General features: G+C 44.5%; 1 protein-coding gene across 5 annotated transcripts in view; it reads left to right on the top strand.

The window, feature by feature from the left end:
- The window catches only part of Cd44 (CD44 molecule (Indian blood group)), an 85,813-nt gene extending 65,244 nt beyond the window's left edge, over positions 1-20,569 (top strand). For 4 of the 5 annotated variants that reach the window (XM_057781277.1, XM_057781273.1, XM_057781275.1 and 1 more), the window contains 5 exons: positions 42-248; positions 2,679-2,747; positions 6,969-7,040; positions 9,015-9,093; positions 17,592-20,569. In XM_057781277.1, coding sequence (XP_057637260.1) covers positions 42-248; positions 2,679-2,747; positions 6,969-7,040; positions 9,015-9,093; positions 17,592-17,796 — 632 coding nt within the window. In that variant the 3' untranslated portion in view covers positions 17,797-20,569. The remainder of the gene's footprint in view (positions 1-41; positions 249-2,678; positions 2,748-6,968; positions 7,041-9,014; positions 9,094-17,591) is intronic. The other variant, XM_057781276.1, reaches the window with a different exon arrangement.
- The last annotated feature ends 293 nt before the right edge of the window (positions 20,570-20,862 follow it).

Raw genomic sequence — 20,862 nt, forward strand, 5'->3', positions numbered from 1 at the left:
TCAGGTGTGGGCTTGTCATTCACTCCACCTCCACTACGCAGCTAGGAGTGGTGGTAAAGACGGAAGAAGAGGTCCAAGCCTTCCCAAAGACACAACTACTTCTCTGGAAGGCTACACCCCTCATTATCCAGACACAATGGAAAATGGGACTCTCACCCCAGTGGCCCCTGCTAAGACTGGGGTCTTTGAAGAAACCGAAGTGACTGTTGCTGCAGACTTCGACTTTAATGTTGATGGCTCCTTACCAGGTAATTTGGCCATTTTTCGTCCGGTTTGGTTGTCTGGAGAAGCAACATATCTTTTTCTATTATCGGGGATATTTTCTGTGCAGGCTGCGATTAGATTACTCTGTGCCGTGGGAATGGTTTTCATCATTGGCCATCAATTTTAGTGCCAGCAAACTTGGGTTTATTTGAGATAAAGCAAGGCTCCCGTTTCCTGGTGTAATCTCCATTTAGTTTTTGTGACTTGGTTCTCGTGGTAGGTTTTTCTCGCTTTGTCTGTGATATATTAACTTGGGTCATGTGAAAGTGATATCTTCGCTGATTGAAATAGTTGACTATTAGCAATTTCATATGATTCAGCTAATATATTTTGCCTATTTAGCAAAGCTATACCAAACATTCAAATGATTTTCATATACTGGTATCTTTCCTCTGACATTATCTTTAAGGTGGTGGACTGATTCATTTCACTTCATTTTTTTGGTGATGGGTTGGTATGTAAGTCTTTTCTACTTATGGTGTGCTTCAAAGTTTGTGATTCACAGTTAATAAACTGGGATCCTCACTTTTTTTTTTTTTTTTGTAATTGTAAACATATGACTTACTCAACTAAGTCTGACATGGACCCAGAATGAGACTTTTCTCTCAAATAAGCAATACTCTCTTCTTCTCTTCTTTATTTCTTTGTTTGTATTAATAAACTAATGGTGTACAAAGGGGAAGTGCTTTCTGTGGCTAAGAAACTAGAATCCCAATTCTATTAGTGCCTATAGTCCAGGTACCTCTTACCACTCAATCGCTAACACATTAAAGATTAATAACCTTAAATACATACACAGTTTGTACAAAGCCCCTACCTTCTTCACTCTCCCAAAAGACAAGAAACTGATCTCAGAAGAATCGCATATGCAAAACAGATGGTAGTGGTGAGGTTCTGATTGACAGAAGGGAAAAAAAAAAAACGGGATGGCATATGTGTGGCATATTTCCTTTGGCTTCCTTCTCCAGGGCTTCAAGAAAAAGAGCTTTAAAAATATCAACCTCAGCAGTTGGCAAACCCAAGCCCCCTTCCACTCTGAAGGCTTTGGCTTAGTGTCCTTATTAGTAACCTTCTTTTCTTCATTAAAACCTCCAAGTGCTATTGTTAGATTCCTGGAGAATGAATCAAATTTAGGAAGGCCACCCTGTTCTCATGCTAAAAGGGTCCCATCCATCGAGCAACTTAAAGGATTTAAATTTGAAATGGCAATCTTAGTTATAGTTCCTTAGGTCGTTTGCAGAGTCTAATTGCCAGCAAATAAAATACCTTCTACAGAAGTACTACGCACGCTTGCTGATCCCATCTGATCAACATAAGAAAGGTGGTGGTGTCTGTATTTCCTTCCGTTCTCTGTGAATCCAGCGATTTGATTCGTAAACAGCCTAATCCTCACTCCCCATTTTCTTCTAGAGGATTCACAAAGTGTATTTCTGTCTATACATGTTTCTCAATCTACGCGCCTATAGCACTGACCTATGCGATGGCGGTGGTGCTGATGGGCCTGCTGATGGTGATGGCTTGGGAATGGTGATTTTGGTGGTGGGACTCTCAGTGTGGTGCTTCGGCAAGTGCTGTTGTCTGTTATCATAACAGGAGCAGTTCCCAGCAACCCTCTCCTACCGGGGAATGGTGGTGAGCAGCTCACTGTATTCTCTCCCTAGGCGCTTTTCTAATGATGTATACCAACATGAGGAGCCCTTGTTCTCTGTGTATGTTTCTCATATACGGAACCTAAGATTTGATCTTTGGATTTAAATTTACCCCCTCTGAGTTTGTCTCAACCGAAAGTTTTCTGGTGATGGATATTTGAGAAGATGGGATCTTGCCAAGGATTGTTGAAAATGCAGGTGTAACTTTTGAAAAAACTATCAACGGGTATTGATTCTGATCCCCACTGCTATGTCATTCGCGTTATTTCACTGCTTCTTTTTTTCTCTTAAAAAAAAGTCTGGCCTTTACCCTCTCTGGATAGTTTATTTTTCCCACATTCATGCCTAAGATTCATTTGCCTCAGACTCAGAGACACCTCTTTCATGCTATATTTGCTGAGCCCGAGTACACCCATTTACGTGATCATATTTCAGTATCGAAACTCTTCTCCAAGCTAAGAAGTGTCCCGCTCAAATCCCAGCCCCACGAAAGCATCATAGTATTTTCCTAGAATATTCTTTAGCTCTGCTATTGGATTTCTACCCGCACCATTATTTTAGGGGTCATCCAAAACGGCCTGTGTTGTCTCAGTTTTTTTCATTTTGATTAAGACTCTAGCCCACTCCTCAGCATCTTAAAGATGAGCGGTGACTTCTTGGTTGTTAGCAGATGCTGGCTTCCTGAAGACACACCCTATGGAAGTGAAGATCACAGTGTGTGTGGACACACAGTGCTGACTTTTTTTTTTCTGTCTATTATTCTAGAAGGCCGAGACACATCCATGGACCCCAGGCATGGTTCCGACACTGTGACATATGGATCCGGATCAGCTGGTGAGTTTGAAATGTTTAGTCACTTGCTATTATAATCTCCCAACCTGATGATTGCTAATGAAGCGTGAGTCAGTGTCTCTAGAGAACTGTCTCACACTTAAAAAAAGAAAACATGTATTTTCAGCCACAGGGAGGGCTTTATTAAGTCACTCTGGTGGACCCCACCCTGAAGTTTCTGATTCAGTAGTTTGGGGTGAGGACCAAGCATTTGTATGCTTAGTAAATTCCCAGTCACCCCAAGACTGCTGGGATGGGTACCACACTGTGAGAACCAGCACTCTAGAAAAGGAGCTTCCATCTGAAAAAGTCTGGAAGACTTCATGCAGTTCTTCTGTGCTGTCTAGTGTTGTGTCAACTTGCCATAAGCTAGAGCCGTCGGAGAGGAGGGAGCCTCGACTGAGAAGATGCCTCAGTGAGATCTGGCTGCAGGCAAGCCTGAGGACCATTTTCTCAGTGATTGATGTGGGAGGGGCCCCCACGCTGGGGCTGGAGCTACTGCTGGGCTGGTGGTCCTGGGTTCTATAGGAAAGCATACTGAGCCAGCCTCAGAGAGCAAGCCAGTAAGCAGCACTTTCCTCCACGGCCTCTGCATTAGCTCCTGCCTCCACCCAGGTTGGAGTTCTAGCCTTGGCTTCCCTCGATGGGCTGTGATATGTAAGCCGAATAAACCCTTTCATCCCCAACTTGGTTTGGGTTATGGTATTTCATCACAGAAATAGTAACCCTAACTAGGGCAACCCCCGTCTAACATTGCCCCCATTCAAGCACCCCTAGGAGAACTCTTTCAGCATAAAAGAGCTCGTGTTTGATTCTCATTCCTCTACCTAGAAATTGAGCAGGATGTTCACAGGGTCTGAGAGCCAATGTCTTAGCTGAAAATCTTGAGATATTGTCACGGGGTACCCTTTAAAGACCACATGGCAGAATGAATACCTGGAAAGTGTTTAGCATATTCCTGGCAACTGGTAAAGAAGCCAGCGTTTGGGGAGTTGCTGTGTGCCAGAAAGACTAACCAAAACATCTCATTTGTACATTGAACTACATGAAACTGATATTTCAGTAGGGTGCGCATGCCCAGTGCCAGGGAGTTTAGAGTTCACTTTCTATTAACTCATCTAATTATCCTGCAAACCCTACTATAATACGTGAAAACACCATTATCATCTCCTTGTTACAGATGAGGAGAAGGAAAGGTAAGGGAAGGCAAGCAGCTTGCCAAGTTGATATGACCAGAGGCCTGGGGTCTCGTATTGCCTCTCCTAAGTCTGGTCTGGAAGAAAATTCCATAATGACCATAATTACTGCCAGACATGCATTATTAAATAGATTGCTGCTGGCCGTGACTCAGATCAACCCCTGAAATCATTACTCCAGGCGGCAAAATCTGACACGAGGCAAGCTTACTTCTAATCCCTAATGCTGGGGTTACAGAGAGGTTCTCTCAGCACTTCCTACCATGAGTTCCTGATCATCATGAATCTACGTGGTCCACAGGAACCAGGAAATCCACATAAATTAGCATCCTCTGCCGTGGGCTTGAGTTGGGGACAAGCGCTGCCTCTGGGGTTCAAGCAGATCTGAGGATGGATATTTACAGGATGACTTTGATAACAGCCCTTAAATGTGGGAGCTCTGGCATTTAGGGCTCATTAATAATCACCCTGAAGTAAAGACAGATGTGTCGAGCTCACTGGAGTGCTTAGCATACTTGGTCATCCCCAGCTTCTGTTTCCTTGTCGGTAGAAAGAGAGATCATGTCACCTACCTCAGCGATCTAGGCTTCGTGTGCAACACGAGGTACTGAGAACATAAGAGGTTATTATTTGAAGGTGTGGCTCCCCAACCAAGAGACCCCTACTTCTGTGAGTGTAGTCTGTGGACCAGCCACAGAGATTGTGCACAGAAGCTTGTGGAAAGGGCCTAATCTTGCCAGATCGGGGTCTGAGTTTATTTAAGCCCCTCCCCTTCAGCTGGTTTGTGTGCTTTACTCTCCACTGCCTTTCTCGCAGCCATTAAGGCCAACAGAATGATCTCTGTGCCCATTTCTGTGGCTGGGTACCATCTCCAACCTGGTGTGCCCAGTGTCCTGCTTTGCAGAACTCATTCTCCAGGCCTATTCCACCTGGATTTATGGAGCTCTTGGGCACAAGGGAAGCCTGCTGTCTCTGGCCCATCCTCTCGGGCTCTTTTGCTTGAAGTGAGAATCAGGTGGGTGGGAACTGGTCTTTTTCCTTTGGCTCCTATTCAGGTGTCTATTGTTCAAACGGGAGGTTTCATCTTATGCACACACCTAGATCTTTCCTTGCTGGGAGCACTTCTTTGGAAAAGGAAAATAGATTATGATCTATTAATGGCCTCCCTTTCAAATATCAAAGGCTGCCATGAGTCAGACAAAGGAGACCAGTGGGAGTGGCTACCCCTTCACAGAGGTTTCCAAGGCCACAGCGCTCCGGCTTGGGTGGCTGCTGTGCAGCACATGTGTGTGCACATGCCATGTGCACGCACAAACCTGCCGATAGAAAACCTACCACGGACTCCTTTGAGATCTGAGAAGCCGAGGCCACTCTCAAAACAGTGCGTCCGCTGTGAAAACAGCACAGAAGTTGCCTTGCTCCGTTTTGTGGGAGCCTTAGCAAAGCACCGGACTGTCCACACTGAAGCCGCCCTAGGTGGTTAGACGCCAGCGCTCACTCTGCAGAGCCTAAAGTTTGGCTCTCTCAGAAAATATTTTCTTTTGAGCCCCATCTTCGTAGATCATGAGCTAGCCAACAATGTCTTGCCTAGGTTTTGTTCCCTTTGGTGGCCTTCAAGATCCCAGAACAGGTTGCTGTTTAGTGGCAAAGAGTAAAGGAAGAAAGAAGACGGAACGCCAAGAAGTTTCTTTTGAAATGTGTTGTCTTTCTCGTTTTGAAAAGGCATCTGGATTCTGACTCATAGGCTGTCTGTCTCACCGTGCTTCCTTCCAAGCCGGGTTTTCTGTTCATTCCCTTTGTCTTTTAGTGGTAGAAAGCATTTTTTTTCTATTATGTTTTACTGTTTTAGCATAGACTCTATTAGCCGTTCATTGATAGACAGAAAAAGCCAGTGCTCACTTCTCCTGCCAAAAGAAAAAGTGTTCATATTAGTGCCTATAATATGAGTCCCAGTTTGTTTTCTATTGCTGGGATAAAGACCACAACAAAACCTTTCCTTGGGGAGGAAGGGTTACTTGGCTTTCATGTCCTGAGTCATGGTCTACTGAAGAAACTCAGGGTAGGAACCAGGAGGCAGAGACTGAAGCAGAGGCCATGGCGGAATGCTGTTTGTAAGCTTGCTCTCTATGGATTGTTCAACCTGAATCCTCATACCACCCAGGACCATCTGGCCCTGAGTGGCTCTGCCTGGTGGGCTGGTCCCTCCCATAACAATCATTAATCAAGACCCCCCCCTGCTGGGCTGGTCCCTCCCATAACAATCGTTAATCAAGAAAACTCCCCCCATAGACTTGCTACAAGCTAATGTGATGGAGACATCTTCTCAAAGTTTCTTCATCACAGGTGACCCTGGCTTGCTTGTATCAAGTTGACAAAAAACTAAACAGCATAATGCATGTGATTTTTAGATTCACTTTGGACTTTCAGAAGTAGATGAATACATTAGGGATATTATTTAAATAAAGACGTTGTTTCTGAAGGTTTGGAGTTAAGCTTGAGATTTCATATTGGTAGCCTGCTTCCTAGTGATGGGATCCTGCTGGTCTACGGGTCCACAGGCAAGGTCTTAGACAGAGAATGTTGTAACTGCACACAGCTGCTACTACCATCTACTTCTTTAAGCCTCTGTAAGACAACAGTGAAGGTGTTCCTGCTGTGACGCTCATTTTATAAGCCAGAAAACAGAGGCTCCGAGGTGATAATTTGTCCTGGTCCACATTGCTAATAAGTTAGGTCCTAAACCCAGGATGGACCAGAACTGGAGCTCAAGTTCAAACACTGTCCGTCACTGTTCCCTGCAACAAAAATCCCATTTGTAAGCCTTAGCTTGGTCACACCGAACTTTCTTGGGAGGCGGAGAGTGAGATAGTACCTTCGCCTAACACTTGGTAAACGTCTGCATCTTGAATCTATTTCTAGAGTCTAGTGAGGCAGTGGTTGGAGGGTAGCCCAGGACAATGCTCTGGAAGAAATTTCTGGCTATACATTCCAAACTGAGGCTGAAAAACCTCGTTGTTTTCCCCCTTAGGACACTCAAGTGGGAGTCAAGACGGTGGTGCAAACACGACCCCTCTTCCTGGGAGGAGACCTCAGATTCCAGGTGAGTTGCACACCGTGAAGCAAAAGTAAGATAATTAGAGCAAGGTTCTCACAAAGTCCTAGGAAAGACCTCATCAAATGCACATCTGGCACCTCTCTGCAAGTTTAAGGATAAACAAAAATATGATAGTCCCTTGTGGGACAGGAGGGAGCCCTCTCTTTCCCCCTCTAGGTCCCTCCTTTCCTGGATGAGCTTACATGGAGGTCTGCCACAAAGAACTGGTATGTCCTGAAGCCTCCTTCCCATATTGAGTAATCAGCAAGAAGACCCCTGGGCAAACCCAGGTCCTTCCTATCTCAACCCATCTTCCCCCATATTTCTAGGACTAGAGATGAAACATGTAATTCTCTTTGCATTGGTGGGTGGGGAGGAGACACAGGACCATCCGTGTTAGGTTGAGTAAAAGCACTCTTCTGCTCCCCAACCTACTTTTCCTTGAGGAACAGCCTGTTAATTCAGCCGGAAGGAACTTTTTAGAAAGTACAACTTGTACAGGGAGGGAGCTGTGACATCTGACTGTCCCATGCTACCAGATTTAGCCTTTGAGGCAATTTCTTCTTTTAGCATTGGGTTGAAACAGCATATGCAAAGGGGGTTTCCACACAGGAAGTTTCTCTTACTGTGGTAAATTACCCTTTCAACTCTTCCTCCAGGGAGCTCCAAAGTGGCTTCCCTGTGGCCTTCTTCCTTTGTCTCAGTTTGCTGACCACCTGAGGAGCAGCAGGCAGGGAATGGGCAGGCTGAATTCAAGCAGGGATTCATCCCACTGTAGTGAGGAGGAGTGTGGAACACTCAGGGCTGAAGGTCAGGCAGGTTGGGGGAAGAAGAACAGAAATGGTTTCGTTCCTACAGTGTCCCTGCCCTCTTGAGGTGAGCCAAAGAGGACGCACAGTCTAACATAGGAGGAAAGTGGGATTTCCAAGGAGAAGCGGGCACGATTGACAAGCTTCTCTTTCTTTTTTGTCAAGCCTTCGTTTACTGCACACACCTGCAATGGAATAGGATCAGCTTGTCAGTCTTACGGAAGCCCAAGTTTAAAACATGTGGACAGTATTTCATTAATCCACAAGCGGTACATAATTATCAAATAAACTTTAGAAAATGCAACTTAGCAAATGGGTGGAAATGCAAATCCCTTACTGTCTTCCTCATGACCCAGAAGTATTTGAGCTGCGGTCTTAACAGATGTTCTTCTTAGTATTTTTTTCAGAGTAATTGATTTCAAAACTGCTGTATGTGCTGTTTAGTTATCATTCTCTGTTGGTCAGTTCCACTCTCCGTGTCATTAAATATCGTTCCTTTAAATTATAACACATAACAAAATGGATGTATCTTAATTTATTCATTTAATCCCTCACCATTGGACGTTGAGTCAGTTTCAACTTTCATAATTATAAACAGCATAATGATGGACATCTTTGCAGCCGACTTTGAGATCCTATAACTTTCTGAACATGCAACTTCTAAATCAGAAAGTCTGAGTATTTGGGGATCTGTTAACAAGTGGAGCTGAACAACTGAAATGAGCCATAGAAATCTACCTTTACCAAACCACGAGAACGTCCTTGGCCCACCGATTATGAACTCCATCTTTGTTTTGAAGCACAAGGCAGGTGCTCTTACATCGGCATGGAATGTTTCTGTAACGAGAAATATAAATGTCCTTTGATCTATTTAACATTTCACCAAAAGACATGTACAGGCTTCAACAGGTTGTTTGAGATGGTTTTGGATAGATTTTTCTTCCAGCAGGATTTGACTAACTGTTGATAAGAGATTAATACAAGTTGCCTGTTGGATGGAACATCTACAGTCAAGATTGTCTTAGAATATTCTAGCTGTACCTGTTGGTCAGCCCTCTCTGCAGAGTTGGCTGGGGTTTTTATTTGGAGCAGATCGATTTTTAAACAGTATTTTCTATTCCATCCAGTATATTTGTGTTGCTCATGTATGTCCTTGGTTCACTCTTTCCAGAATGGCTCATCATCCTGGCATCTCTCCTGGCACTGGCTCTGATTCTGGCTGTTTGCATTGCTGTCAACAGTAGGCGCAGGTAAGAGAGAGCCCTTTTGGCTTTCCACTTTGAGGGGTATTGTGGGATTTGGGCTCTGACTGTAGCCTTGGCAGCCTTGGTACCCTGGGACTTGTTAGACATGCCTGGTTTCCAGCCTGACACCGGAGTTCCTGCATCAGAGTTTGTAATTCAACAAGATCCCAGGGAGTCCTTTACATGTCATCCCTTAAGAAGCCTTTCTCTGTCCCATGATTCAGAGAAACAAAATACCAGCACCCCTCCTTTTAAACAGTGGTTGAATCTTACTGTTCTTAAATTTTCCGTAATTAAATCCTATGGTGACTATCTGATAAAAGTTATGAAATACATCACTGGGACATCATATAAAGGTATATTCAGTGATTGGCTCATTAAACAAGCATTTGCTAGGTTTGTTCATGATTCACAAAATGTTGTATAACAAATTAAGAATTGGTTTTCTTCCCTTGACCACTTGAAACCTAGGCATCTTCTAGAATCTTTACACAAAGTTGGTTTAGGTCCTGTTTATTTTGTTGTTTGTTTCTCTGCAACGATGTTATTTTGTTTTTCCTGGAAGTTTCAGTTAAAGGGATTCAGTACATTGCCTAAGATGTCCTTAGGCATCTCTTCCAGCAGGGCGGTGGTGGCGCACGCCTTTAATCCCAGCACTCGGGAGGCAGAGCAGGTGGATCTCTGGGAGTTCGAGGCCAGCCTGGTCTACAAGAGCTAGTTCCAGGACGGGCACCAAAGCTACAGAGAAACCCTGTCTCGAAAAACAAAACAAAAAAAAAAAACAAAAAAAAAAAAAAAGAAAATCTCTTCCACAGTTCCACAGTGAGGTCTCTGAAACAAAGATGAGCATTCGTATGTTCAGTACCACAAAACAGGCAAATGGGCTCCTCTCATCCTTGAAGCCTCTCTCCTCCACCTTAACAAAGGCTTAGTACTTTTAAAGTTATTTATGTAATTTATTTTTTTTTCTTGCTGATTTTTTTATTAATTAATTAATTTAATTATTAAAGATTTCTGCCTCTTCCCCGCCACCACCTCCCATTCCCTCCCCCTCCCCCAATCAAGTCTTCCTTCCTCCTCAGCCCAAAGAGCAAGCAGGTTTCTCTGCCCTGTGGGAGGTCCAAGGACCACCCACTTCCATCCAGGTCTATTAAGGTGAGCATCCAAACTACCTGGGCTCCCACAAAGCCATTACATGCAATAGGATCAAGAACCCATTGCCATTGTTCTTCAGTTCTCAGTAGTCCTCATTGTCCATTATGTTCAGTGAGACCGGTTTTGTCCCATGCTTTTTCAGTCCCCGGCCAGCTGGCCTTGGTGAGTTCCCGATAGATCATCCCCATTGCCTCAGTGTGTGGGTGCACCCCTCGCCGTCCTGAGTTCCTTGCTCGTGCTCACTCTCCTTCTGCTCCTCCTTTGGATCGTGAGACTTCAGTCCAGTGCTCCAATGTTGGTCTCTGTCTCTGTCTTCTTTCATCGCCTGATGAAGGTTAATATTCAGGGGGATGCTTATATGTTTTTCTTTGGGTTCACCTTCTTATTTAGCTTCTCTAGAGTCACGAATTATAGTCTCAATGTCCTTTATTTATGGCTAGAAACCAAATATGAGTGAGTACATCCCATGTTCCTCTTTTTGGGTCTGGCTTACCTCACTCAGGATAGTGTTTTCAATTTCCGTCCATTTGTATGCAAAATTCAAGAAGTCCGAGGTTGTGGAGAAAGGGGCACTCTCATCCATTGCTGGTGGGAATGCAAACTTGTGCAACCACTTTGGAAAGCAGTGTGGCGGTTTCTCAGGAAAGTCGGGTTCAACCTACCTCTTGACCCAGCAATACCACTATTGGGAATATACCCAAGAGATGCCCAAACATACAACAAAAGTATATGCTCAACTATGTTCATAGCAGCATTGTTTGTAATTGCCAGAACCTGGAAACAACCTAGATGTCCTTCAATGGAAGAATGGATGAAGAAAGTACGGAATATATACATATTAGAGTACTACTCAGCAGTAAAAAACAATGACTTCTTGAATTTATGTAATTTATAACCAACCTCCAATTAGAATACTACCCAAGGCGAAATGCAGGACCATAGTAACTCTAGCAACAGGAGAAGTGAACTTTAATCCAGGAACCCCCCAAAAATATCTAAGACTACATTCCTGCCCAGACACTTTAAAGATTCTTTGTTTTTTTTCCAAAGTGTCTGCCATAGACACTAAGCTTTTTGTAAATATCCTTTGTGATTGTCTCATGAAAGGTTAGAGTCTTCTTGCTAAACTGAGTGGCCTTTGCCATGTCTCTAAGTCACCTTACAGCCCCCCAAATGCTCAGATTATGAGCCCGCTGGAAAGAATTATACACTGCATTATTGTTGTTGTTGTTGTTCAGAAACAATAAGCAACTATTTTCAGTGCCCAGCATAGTCTTTGTAGGCTTTCTAATCATCTGCAGAAAACGAATAATGTTGTTTTATCGGTGTTTGGAGTTAATGAAAGTACTCACTCAAGTCACGGTGTTGCTACCTATACTTTGAGAGTATAATGAAAATATTAGTCATGAGCACTGACCACATACGGAACCAAAACTGGGGGGACATTAAAGAGCTCTCCTCTGGGCTCCTATGACTAGATAGAAATAGGTTAATTTTCTGGTCCATTTAAATACGTAAGTTGGGGAAGCCTTTCAAAGAGTTTTTATTCTTCTTCTTGGCTTCCTTGTTTTCCCTTGGATTATTTTTGCTCAATTAAATATGAATTTCCTTTTGTTTGGGATCAGTCTTTGATGTATCACATACACAGTCCATAAGCTTTGCAGATGTCACCTTGGTGATGTTGCTGATGCTGTTGATGTGGGGGGCCCTCCCTAACATCTCAGCTGTCGCTGAGAGCAGTTGGAGTCTGAACATTGTGGCATCTTATCCCACGTGGTTCTTTGTTTCCTCAGCAGCAGAGAAAGGACCTCATGGCCTCTCCTCCTCTTGTCTCCAGGCCAGCCATCACCCTAGCAACAGGCAAACAGGGACAGGCTGAAGCTGGCTGAACCAGCCTCTCACCGGGAAAGCAGCTTCATGGGCGCCATAAATTACTGTGTCCTGATTTGATAATTGAAAACAGATTTGCCACGCTGCTGAAGGGTGGTTAACGGCCACACAGGCCCCTTCATGTGTGTTGTCTTCCTAAAGCTAATAGCCCATCTCTAATCCTGTTAGGAGACAGGGGCCTTTCTGCTTGGAGCACTGCATTTAAGAGAGATAGGGAACTCTATTTTCATCATTGAAAGTTTGGTGGAAAACAAGGCCTCCAGAGGGAATTCATTTATTTAACAACATCCTTTGCAGGCTTTTGTGGCTGTTAGCCCTGATGAGGAATGAGAGAAAAGGAAGACAATGTCTCTTCATTAAAAGTCTTGAGGCCCTGGGACATTTAAGCCTCAAGACTATTAATGAAGAGACCCTTGGTGCTCAATGCATCAGTCACAGATATTGACATCCAGGGTCCTTGGCAAAGTTCTCCGAGAGCCATGGCGTCTTGAAGGTGCTGATAGGGAGGGGATCCAAGAGGTGGCTCAGGACATCTGGACCCTGCAGGCACCAGGCACACATGTGGTACACACATACATGTAGACAAAGCACTTATGCACATAAAATAACAAACAAAGCTATAATTTTAGGAAAGATACTGATGGCGGGGAGTGATTTCCTTAACCTTTCCCACCCTTAACATGGTCCACACCAGCTTTCCCTGATGCCTGCACAAAGCCAAGTTCCTTGAGTTACGGCTTTCTGCGCTTTCTCTGCTCCCTGTAAGAGCAAGCTGCATCAGGAGCCTGTTGGGTAGGTAGATATTGGATGAGGCCCATCGACAGCACCTTTAGGTGCCTTCCCCTTGAAGAATTTATCTAAAGTGTCTAGAGAGGAGAAAAACCACAGGGCCTCGCCAAAGAAGGCCTCAGAACTCAGACTGGTCTCCAGAGATTCTGCCCTGGCTGTGCAGAACAGGCCATCTCTTCATGGGGATAATGGTATTCTTAGGGAACCCCTCCTTAGGAATAAGTCTCCATGATTTGGCAGGCGTTTCCTTCTGTGACACCGTGTTCAGGCTCCATGTGCTCTTTGCTCACGTGAACTGGTTCTGCATTCTAGAGCCACCCACAAGACTTCCTCCAGGGATGGCCACCTCCAGGCCTGCCGTCTGATCCACAACGAGAGCCACTTTTGACTCATTCCACCGTAGAAGTGAGACGTTTCCCCTTCAGACAGAAATTCTATTTAGGAAGGAAGGGCGTAGAGTACCACAGGTTTCGAGACACTCGGGCTGCCGTCAGGAGAGAAAGGAGCAGAAGGCAAAGTGCTCAGCTGGGTGCTTCGAGGTAGCGAGACTATTACCCATAAGGATGACTTTTGTTAAAGCCAATCTGAAGAAGTGAATTTTAGGTTACGCTTTTTAAAAATTTAACTGCATGTAGGACTGGGCCTGGTGGCACTCACTGGAAATCCTAGCAAACTGAAGCTGGAGGACTGTGAGTCTGAAGCCAGCCCAGCTAAATAGCAAGACCCCCTCTCAAAACAGACAGATAAAATGAACAAATGGACACAAGTGACCCATGGGTGCTTTATTAATGGCACATCTCTAACACTGCAAAGAGAATGCAGGCACATCTGAATGGGTTTTCGGAAAGGAAAGTCATAAAATCCATTACCAACTTGGTATTTGTGTAAGCTGAGATACATGTCAGGATGCTCTAAAAGATGCTATCTGAATTCAGTGCCCACCGCGCTGCCCACCGTTTCCAGGCAATGCCCAGGGCTGGCTTGCTCCCTGTCCTGCTTTCTCTGTGTGCTCTCTAAGTGCTTGCAAGTCAAGGGAACAAGAGTCAGGGATGGGATGAGGCTGTGTGAGGACCTCTGGTTTCTAAGCCATGACTGTGATGATACCAGCTCAAGAGGGCACCGGACCCCACTCTTGGATTCAGCCTAAGGCTCACAGACACTCTTCAGCAGCCTTCTTCGCAGAGCCCTGTAACTAAGAAAAATGGGAAAAAAATCAGAACTCATTAATCTGGTGTACAAGAGAGAGTTCCAGGACAGGCTCCAAAGCTACAGAGAGACCCTGCCTCAAAAAACAAAGAAGTGTTTAGCATTTAGCCCAGAGCCCTCTGTACTGCACTGTTTCTTAGGATAAGCCCAAGTAACCTTCCTGAAAAAACTTAAACAGATAGCAGAAACAGAAATCTAGTGGGCAGTAGATCCAAACAGTGGGCTTGTCTACATATCTTTTGTTACTTGCTTTCAAACCGGTTTCTTCCTTTAGAGCAGTGGTTCTCAACCTGTGGGCTATGACCCCTTTGGGAGCTAAGCAACCCTTTCTTGGGGGTTCACCTAAAACCATCTGCATATCATATATTTACATCCAGATTCATGACAGTAGCAGAATTACAGTTATGAAGCTGCAAGGAAATAATTTTATGGCTGGGGGTCACCACAGCACAAGGGACTGTTTTAAAGGGTCACCGCATTAGGAAAGCTGAGAACCGCTGGTTTAGAGTAACAGTCTGGTCCTGCCTGCACGCTCAGGCATATTTTTATACATACAGCCAGAACTCTTTCCTTTGATTTTTATTCTACCTCACAGCTCTCCAGTTGATGAGCAAATGAGACTTAGTCAATCTGGGCAATTGTCCTCTAAGAACACAGGCTATGCCGCCTGAGAGTTCCGAATAATACAGCAGTGTTCTCCAGCCTTTGAGTTATCTTACCAGCACATAGAGGAAGGCAGGTGGTACGTTGGGGGTCAGAGCCCGATCCCTGGCAGCTCTAGCAGCTGACTTACCCACCCATTCCCAATAGACCAGCCAAACAGGCAAGCCACCAGTCACCATGAAAATCAGAGAACCAAGAGATAGTCAGCATGGTCACACTGAGAAGAGGAACAAATAAAGCTATCCCATGACGACCCTCCCCCAAGTCGGTCTTCAGAGTCCAGACATGAGGTTAAGGTTTAAATAGAGGGCAAGAGGTATGGACAGCTAAGCAATTCTGGTGAAGGCATGATCCGACCCATCCTTGACCCAGCATTGTCTGGACTCCAGGTTGTCCTGCACCGCAGTTGTTACAAGGTATGAGAACTAAGTGAAATTTCTATCCCAAAGACAAGTTTCTCTCTGGCCTGCCCCAGAATTCAGCCTTTTTCTCCCTGCAGGTATGAAATTCTAGAGGATCCTTTTTTCAACAATTTGATAGCCCAGAGGAGGGGCGCCAAGGTCTCTATAGGATGTTGTCATCCCCATCAGGGTGGTTACAGCAGAAGCAGCCACTAGGGTTCACATTGCGTGGCTTTCGTCCTACTAACAACTGCAGCCAGCACTTCCTGAATGCTTCCTACACTCCAGGTTCTCTCCTGATTACCCCAGGTCTTATTTCGTTCAACTCTCGTTGTTCAGTAAATAGCAAGAGTAGACTGACTGACTTTTGAATTTCCGCTGTTTGAAGTGCTTGCCCCCATCCTCTGAGGCTGATAGTCAAACAGCCTGAGGCTCAGAGAAGTCAGGGAGCTACTTCAGGTCACACAGCTATAAGATCTCAGCACTAAGCCTTCTCCTTCACATGCCCCCCTGCTGTGTCCATGGACCGCACCTCTGCTCCCAGCCCTCCTCTGTTTCTTTCACAACTGGAACATCTTTCCTCCCACGGTTCCCCACACCTGTGCTGGATCTACTCCCCGTTGAGGCAGTATATTTTGACTTTCCCAAACAGGAGATTAAAGTTTGTGGCCTTGGCAGTCTTACAGGGAAGAGCCACGATCACATATAATAGACGTTTTGACTCTACACCTTGAAATATCCAGCAGCAAGGAGAACCATGCCAACTTCATTCTGTTTCCAAATCTTCACCCTGACAGGGCCAGGCAGAGCCCAGCCTTTTCAGAAGCTCAGAATCTGAATATGGACTCTTTCACTCTGACTTCTGTGGTCTCAAGAGGGCCCTCGAAGTGCTGGTCATCAGTTCCCACTGCTGCAAAGTGGGAGCGATAACCGATTTAATAGGGTTATAGCAAATGACTTGTACTTTGCCTGGAATCAACCGGGCATTTAATAAGTGCTCATTTATTTTCTCTCATCATAGTTATGAAGCTATAAAACTTGGCTTTCATTAGCCTAATCTAACTGCTATATGCACACCAATGGGCAGGTTACAGCAAAGGGGAAACTTTGAATCTGGCTGCATGGGGCCAGGCAGTGCTATCAGAATCACAAGGCCAAGGTCAGAGTCATGCTTTCCTGTAGAAGCCCGCTTCCTGCCTGAGAATCTTGAGTAGCATTGCTAAGGAACCTTAAAGTGGCAATCATGGCTTTTCTTCCGTTGGTACCAAAGTCCTGTAGCAGGACTATGTAAAGGTCAACCGATCTTAGAGGAAACAAATCAATACGGCCTTGTCCTTCTGGAACAGTGCTGCTTTCTTATTCTCCGGACGTGGCAGCGAGGTGTTGGCTGATAGAGGAAGTAGTGGAACTTTCTTGAATACACAGATCGAAATGATTTATGATCGCAGTCGTCATGGTTTATCTGAGGCTGAGGAACTTCGGCGCTTCAAAGGCAAACATCTGCTTTGCACGGTTTGGTGGGGGAGGAGAATCAGGACTCCAGAGTCAGACGGATCAGGATCCAGATCCTTACATTATTGACTAGCTGAGAGAGACTATTGGATTTTCAGACCCCCAAGAGTTTCTTCAGCTAAAAAGGGGATGGGCTGCAACAATAACTTTGGGTTTCTGGAGTCCTGATTCTCAACATTGACTGCAGCAGAAGCCTCCACAGTGTGCTGGTTTATTGTTTGCTTTGTTTTTCCAAATACTATGGACTGAACCTAAAGCATTATGCATGCTAGGCGAGTAGTCTACCACTGATCTTTCTATCCTCAGACCCCTTTTGCCTTCTTATTTTAAGACTGGATTTCAATGAGTTATCCAGGTTGGTCTTGAACTCATTTTGTAGTCCAGGAAGGCCTTGAACTTGTGATCTTCCTGTTTCAGCCTCCAGAGTAACTGCAACGATAGTCTATTAACCTTAGATCCTGGGCCCACCGCTTTCTGATTTCTGCTTTAGGAAGCAGTATAGAGGATACTTTCCATGTCTGAGAAGGCCCCGGGTGCTTTAAGAAGTGCTGGCGTCAACTGGGCAGTGTTGGCACACACCTTTAATTCCAGCACTTGGGAGGTAGAAGCAGGCAGATTTCTGTGAGTTCACCATCAGCCTGGTCAACAGTGTGAGTTCCAGGACAGACAGGTAAACACTGAGAAACCCTGTCTCCAAACAAGCAAATGCTGGTGTTAGATGTTAGGAAGTCCAAGTAGAAAAGGTACCATGCCCAGTGCTTAGCACAGAGGAAGACCATGCTAAATTGTACTGACGATCATGGTGATGTCCGCAGTGATGCCAGTCATGATGATGATGGTTGGTTGATTGTGCACCTTTTCTCATATGATGTTTTACAAACTCATCAGGTGTGGGCAGAAGAAAAAGCTGGTGATCAACAGTGGCAATGGGAAGGTGGAGGACAGGAAGCCGAGTGAGCTCAATGGAGAGGCCAGCAAGTCTCAGGAAATGGTGCATTTGGTGAACAAGGAACCGTCAGAGACTCCAGACCAGTTTATGACTGCCGACGAGACCCGGAATCTGCAGAATGTGGACATGAAGATTGGGGTGTAGTGACTACCCCAGTAGCTTGGAAAGACACCAAATTGCTGACATGTCAATACTGGGAGCTGGGACCCTACACAGATGCAGTGTGCTACTGATTACTTTCATTGGGGATAGTTTCAGCATAAAAATTTCTATTCCTTTTACATTTTTAAAAAAGTCCGTTCCAATTTATGAAAACAGCATTGCTTTCTGAAACAAGGGCCCAAAGAATATTCCATTAAGAATTTGACTCTTCCAGTTCCTCCCAAGAGGCCTTGCATTCCCAGGGTATGCTACGGATGGCTTCTATCAAATTCATATTCTTGGTCCCTATTGAACCTTTTCCCTACCCTAAGTTCCAGGTAATAGTGACCAGCTAGGGACTTTCCCCAGGGCTTAGAGGAATTGGTCTCTGGGAGGAAATTTGAATGGGTCCATATTGCCTCTCCAGCAGTCCAGTCCTTGGGCATTGCTTTCCAGTGGGGTAGGAGATCAGGTGTACTGGTTACATACCCTTTTTATAGACTCCCCTCTCTGCTGGAAAAAGTTCAGATGCTTCTGAGAGATCCCCAAAGGGTGATGCTATTTATCTATAGTAAGCTATTTATCTTTGTTTTTGAAATATCAAACCCTGGAGGTCCTTTGTTGAATATGACTTTTTTTTTAGGTTACTTTGTCAGAAGCATAACAGGGTATAAGTTGATTGATTCATAATAAACACCTATCCATCTTCTAGCTTGACCTTGTGCTTCAGTTTCTAATCTGCAAGGTCTGAGTCTTCATAGCGTATCAGGATGACTTTAGAATGGTCCTCCTAAACCCATGTTAGGGCACCTGTGCCCAACTCGGGTTCATCCAGCTGAATCTCATAGAAGATCAAGGAAGGAAACATTGTTTTGTATCTAGGGTATCAAAAGGGTTTCTTTCCTATTCTGGAATCTGAATTGTCGGTAGGCAAGTTTTGGTCACTTTGTGCTTTGGTGGCCACCCTTTTCTCTTTCTTAAAGGGCACATTAAGTTTCTATGTCCTACAGTTTTTAGGGTCCTATTTCATAGAAGCCAGTTCTAGTAGTGATTTCACCAAACAGTATGGTGGAGGCTTGTGATGCCTTATAATAAAAGGAGAAGCCAACCAAAATTAAAGTGTAGACAGCGAGCCGTAGTTGGCATCACGAGAGTGTGGTGTACAACCCATCCCACTATTTCCATGGATATGTTTGTTGACATTTTCACAAACAGTTGGTACTCAGAATGAGTTGCCTGGGAATCCCCCCAAAAGCCACAGGGCTGCCCACTACTGAAATCTTACTACCAGACAAGCAGGTTTATGGTTTAGCCATGAAAGAATGGTATTACCCTCTAACCTCATATTCTTTTTACATACTGGGTAAGTGTTTGGTGGCATTTATTCATCTACCAGAATGTCCCATTGCTCCTGGATCTTCCCAGGTTATTTGTAGAAGAAATTAAATCTGTAAGGTAAGGTTTCCTATAAAGTAATACTTCTTTTCTAAGGCTCCCATGATGTTACTGTTGACTAAGTTTATATGTTTAATATTTTTGTCAAATAAAAACAAAACAAGAGAAAAATTTCCCATCTAAATCTGATTTGAGTTTATGTCAAGAGTGGACTCAGGCTTTATTTAAAGGCCATACACAGACTTTCCACCACTCATTCCCAGCCTCAGCTCTTCCAATCCCCCTTCCTGCCCCCTTCTGTCCCTGCTTACCTCTTCCCAATGCCATGGCTTCCACAAACTTCCTTTTTCCTTCCTCTGTGAATGCTACTAGTTAGTTTCATATTTAGACACCTAGTTTTCTTCGTCTTTTCCAGTTGAAATAGACACAAGGTTATTCTTTGTTGTTCTCCATGGTGTTAGGATGCCCCATGTCCTTAGAGCTGTCCTCGATAACCAACCCACAATGAGCTCACTGTATGCAACGAGTCACTCTGCCATTGGTATGAAAGGGCTCTGCCAAGCTCTCCTTGATCCCTAAACACCCTTTGGAGGCACAAGGGGAGCCATGGAAGTCTCAGGGCTAGAGAGAATTCTCTCCCCAGCCTAGACATGCCCACCAGTGAGTTGGGTTGGATATTGTTTACTGTGATTGTTATGGTTCCCGTAGCATAGCCCGACTTGTGTTACTCCTATCAATCACTTGCTAGGTGATACAGACTAAGTCATTGAACTAGGAGCTTGTTAATAGAAATAAGGGGCAGGCATTTAGTGATTTGTGTAAAGTAACATGGGCACTTCAGATGTCATTTTCACTGGCAATTGTAAATCTGTATCCTGAAGGATTTCTTTCAGGTAGTCTTCGGTAAAAAAAAATCAAGAGGCAAAAGATATCTTCACATCTGTGTTTTGTAGGTTCTAGCTAGATAAAATGGATGTTTCCAGAACCTTTAAAAAAGTTTTACATTGACATCCTTAGTACCAAGAGTTGGCTTTATAGCCAACATCCATTTAAGACTTTTGCAATGAGGTGGAAGAAAGAGCCACCTTCTCTGGAAAAGTAAAATGTTTAGAAGAACAGGAATTGTCCACTCTTACATCCCATTTCTTTGAGTAAATCTTCTGGGTTGACATTTCAAATGTAGCCAATTGTAATGTTTGTACAATGACTTTTGCTATTGTTCCTTTGAGTTTTTCAGAGACCACCCCCCCTTCTCTGGTTTTTGTATATTTATTGATTGACCTAAATAATGAGGAAAGCATGGTCTGTGTAATACCCAGTTGAAAGTGTGTATTGGAAAACATTAAAAGGTCATAAGAAATGGAAGCCCTGGTCTCTGAGGTGAGGGGCCTGGGAAGTGGAGAGGGGCAGACTGGATGTTTGGATGTCTGACTAACATGGAAGGAGTCAGAGATTCCTGAGGCAGCTGGGGTCATGTTTTGTTTGCATGTGTGTAGAAAAACCTGTAGGAGCGGACATGTTTGTGGAAGCCTGGGGCCAAAATCAGTCAAGGTCATCCCTGATGGTTCTTCCACCTCATTCCTTGAGGCAGGGTCTTTAAATCAAGTCCAAAGCTCTCCAATATCGCTATACTTGCTATGGGGTCCCATTACGCCCACCCATTTTACATGGGTT

The sequence above is a fragment of the Chionomys nivalis genome, chromosome 9 (assembly GCF_950005125.1).
Source record: "Chionomys nivalis chromosome 9, mChiNiv1.1, whole genome shotgun sequence".
NCBI classification, from domain to species: Eukaryota; Metazoa; Chordata; class Mammalia; order Rodentia; family Cricetidae; genus Chionomys; species Chionomys nivalis.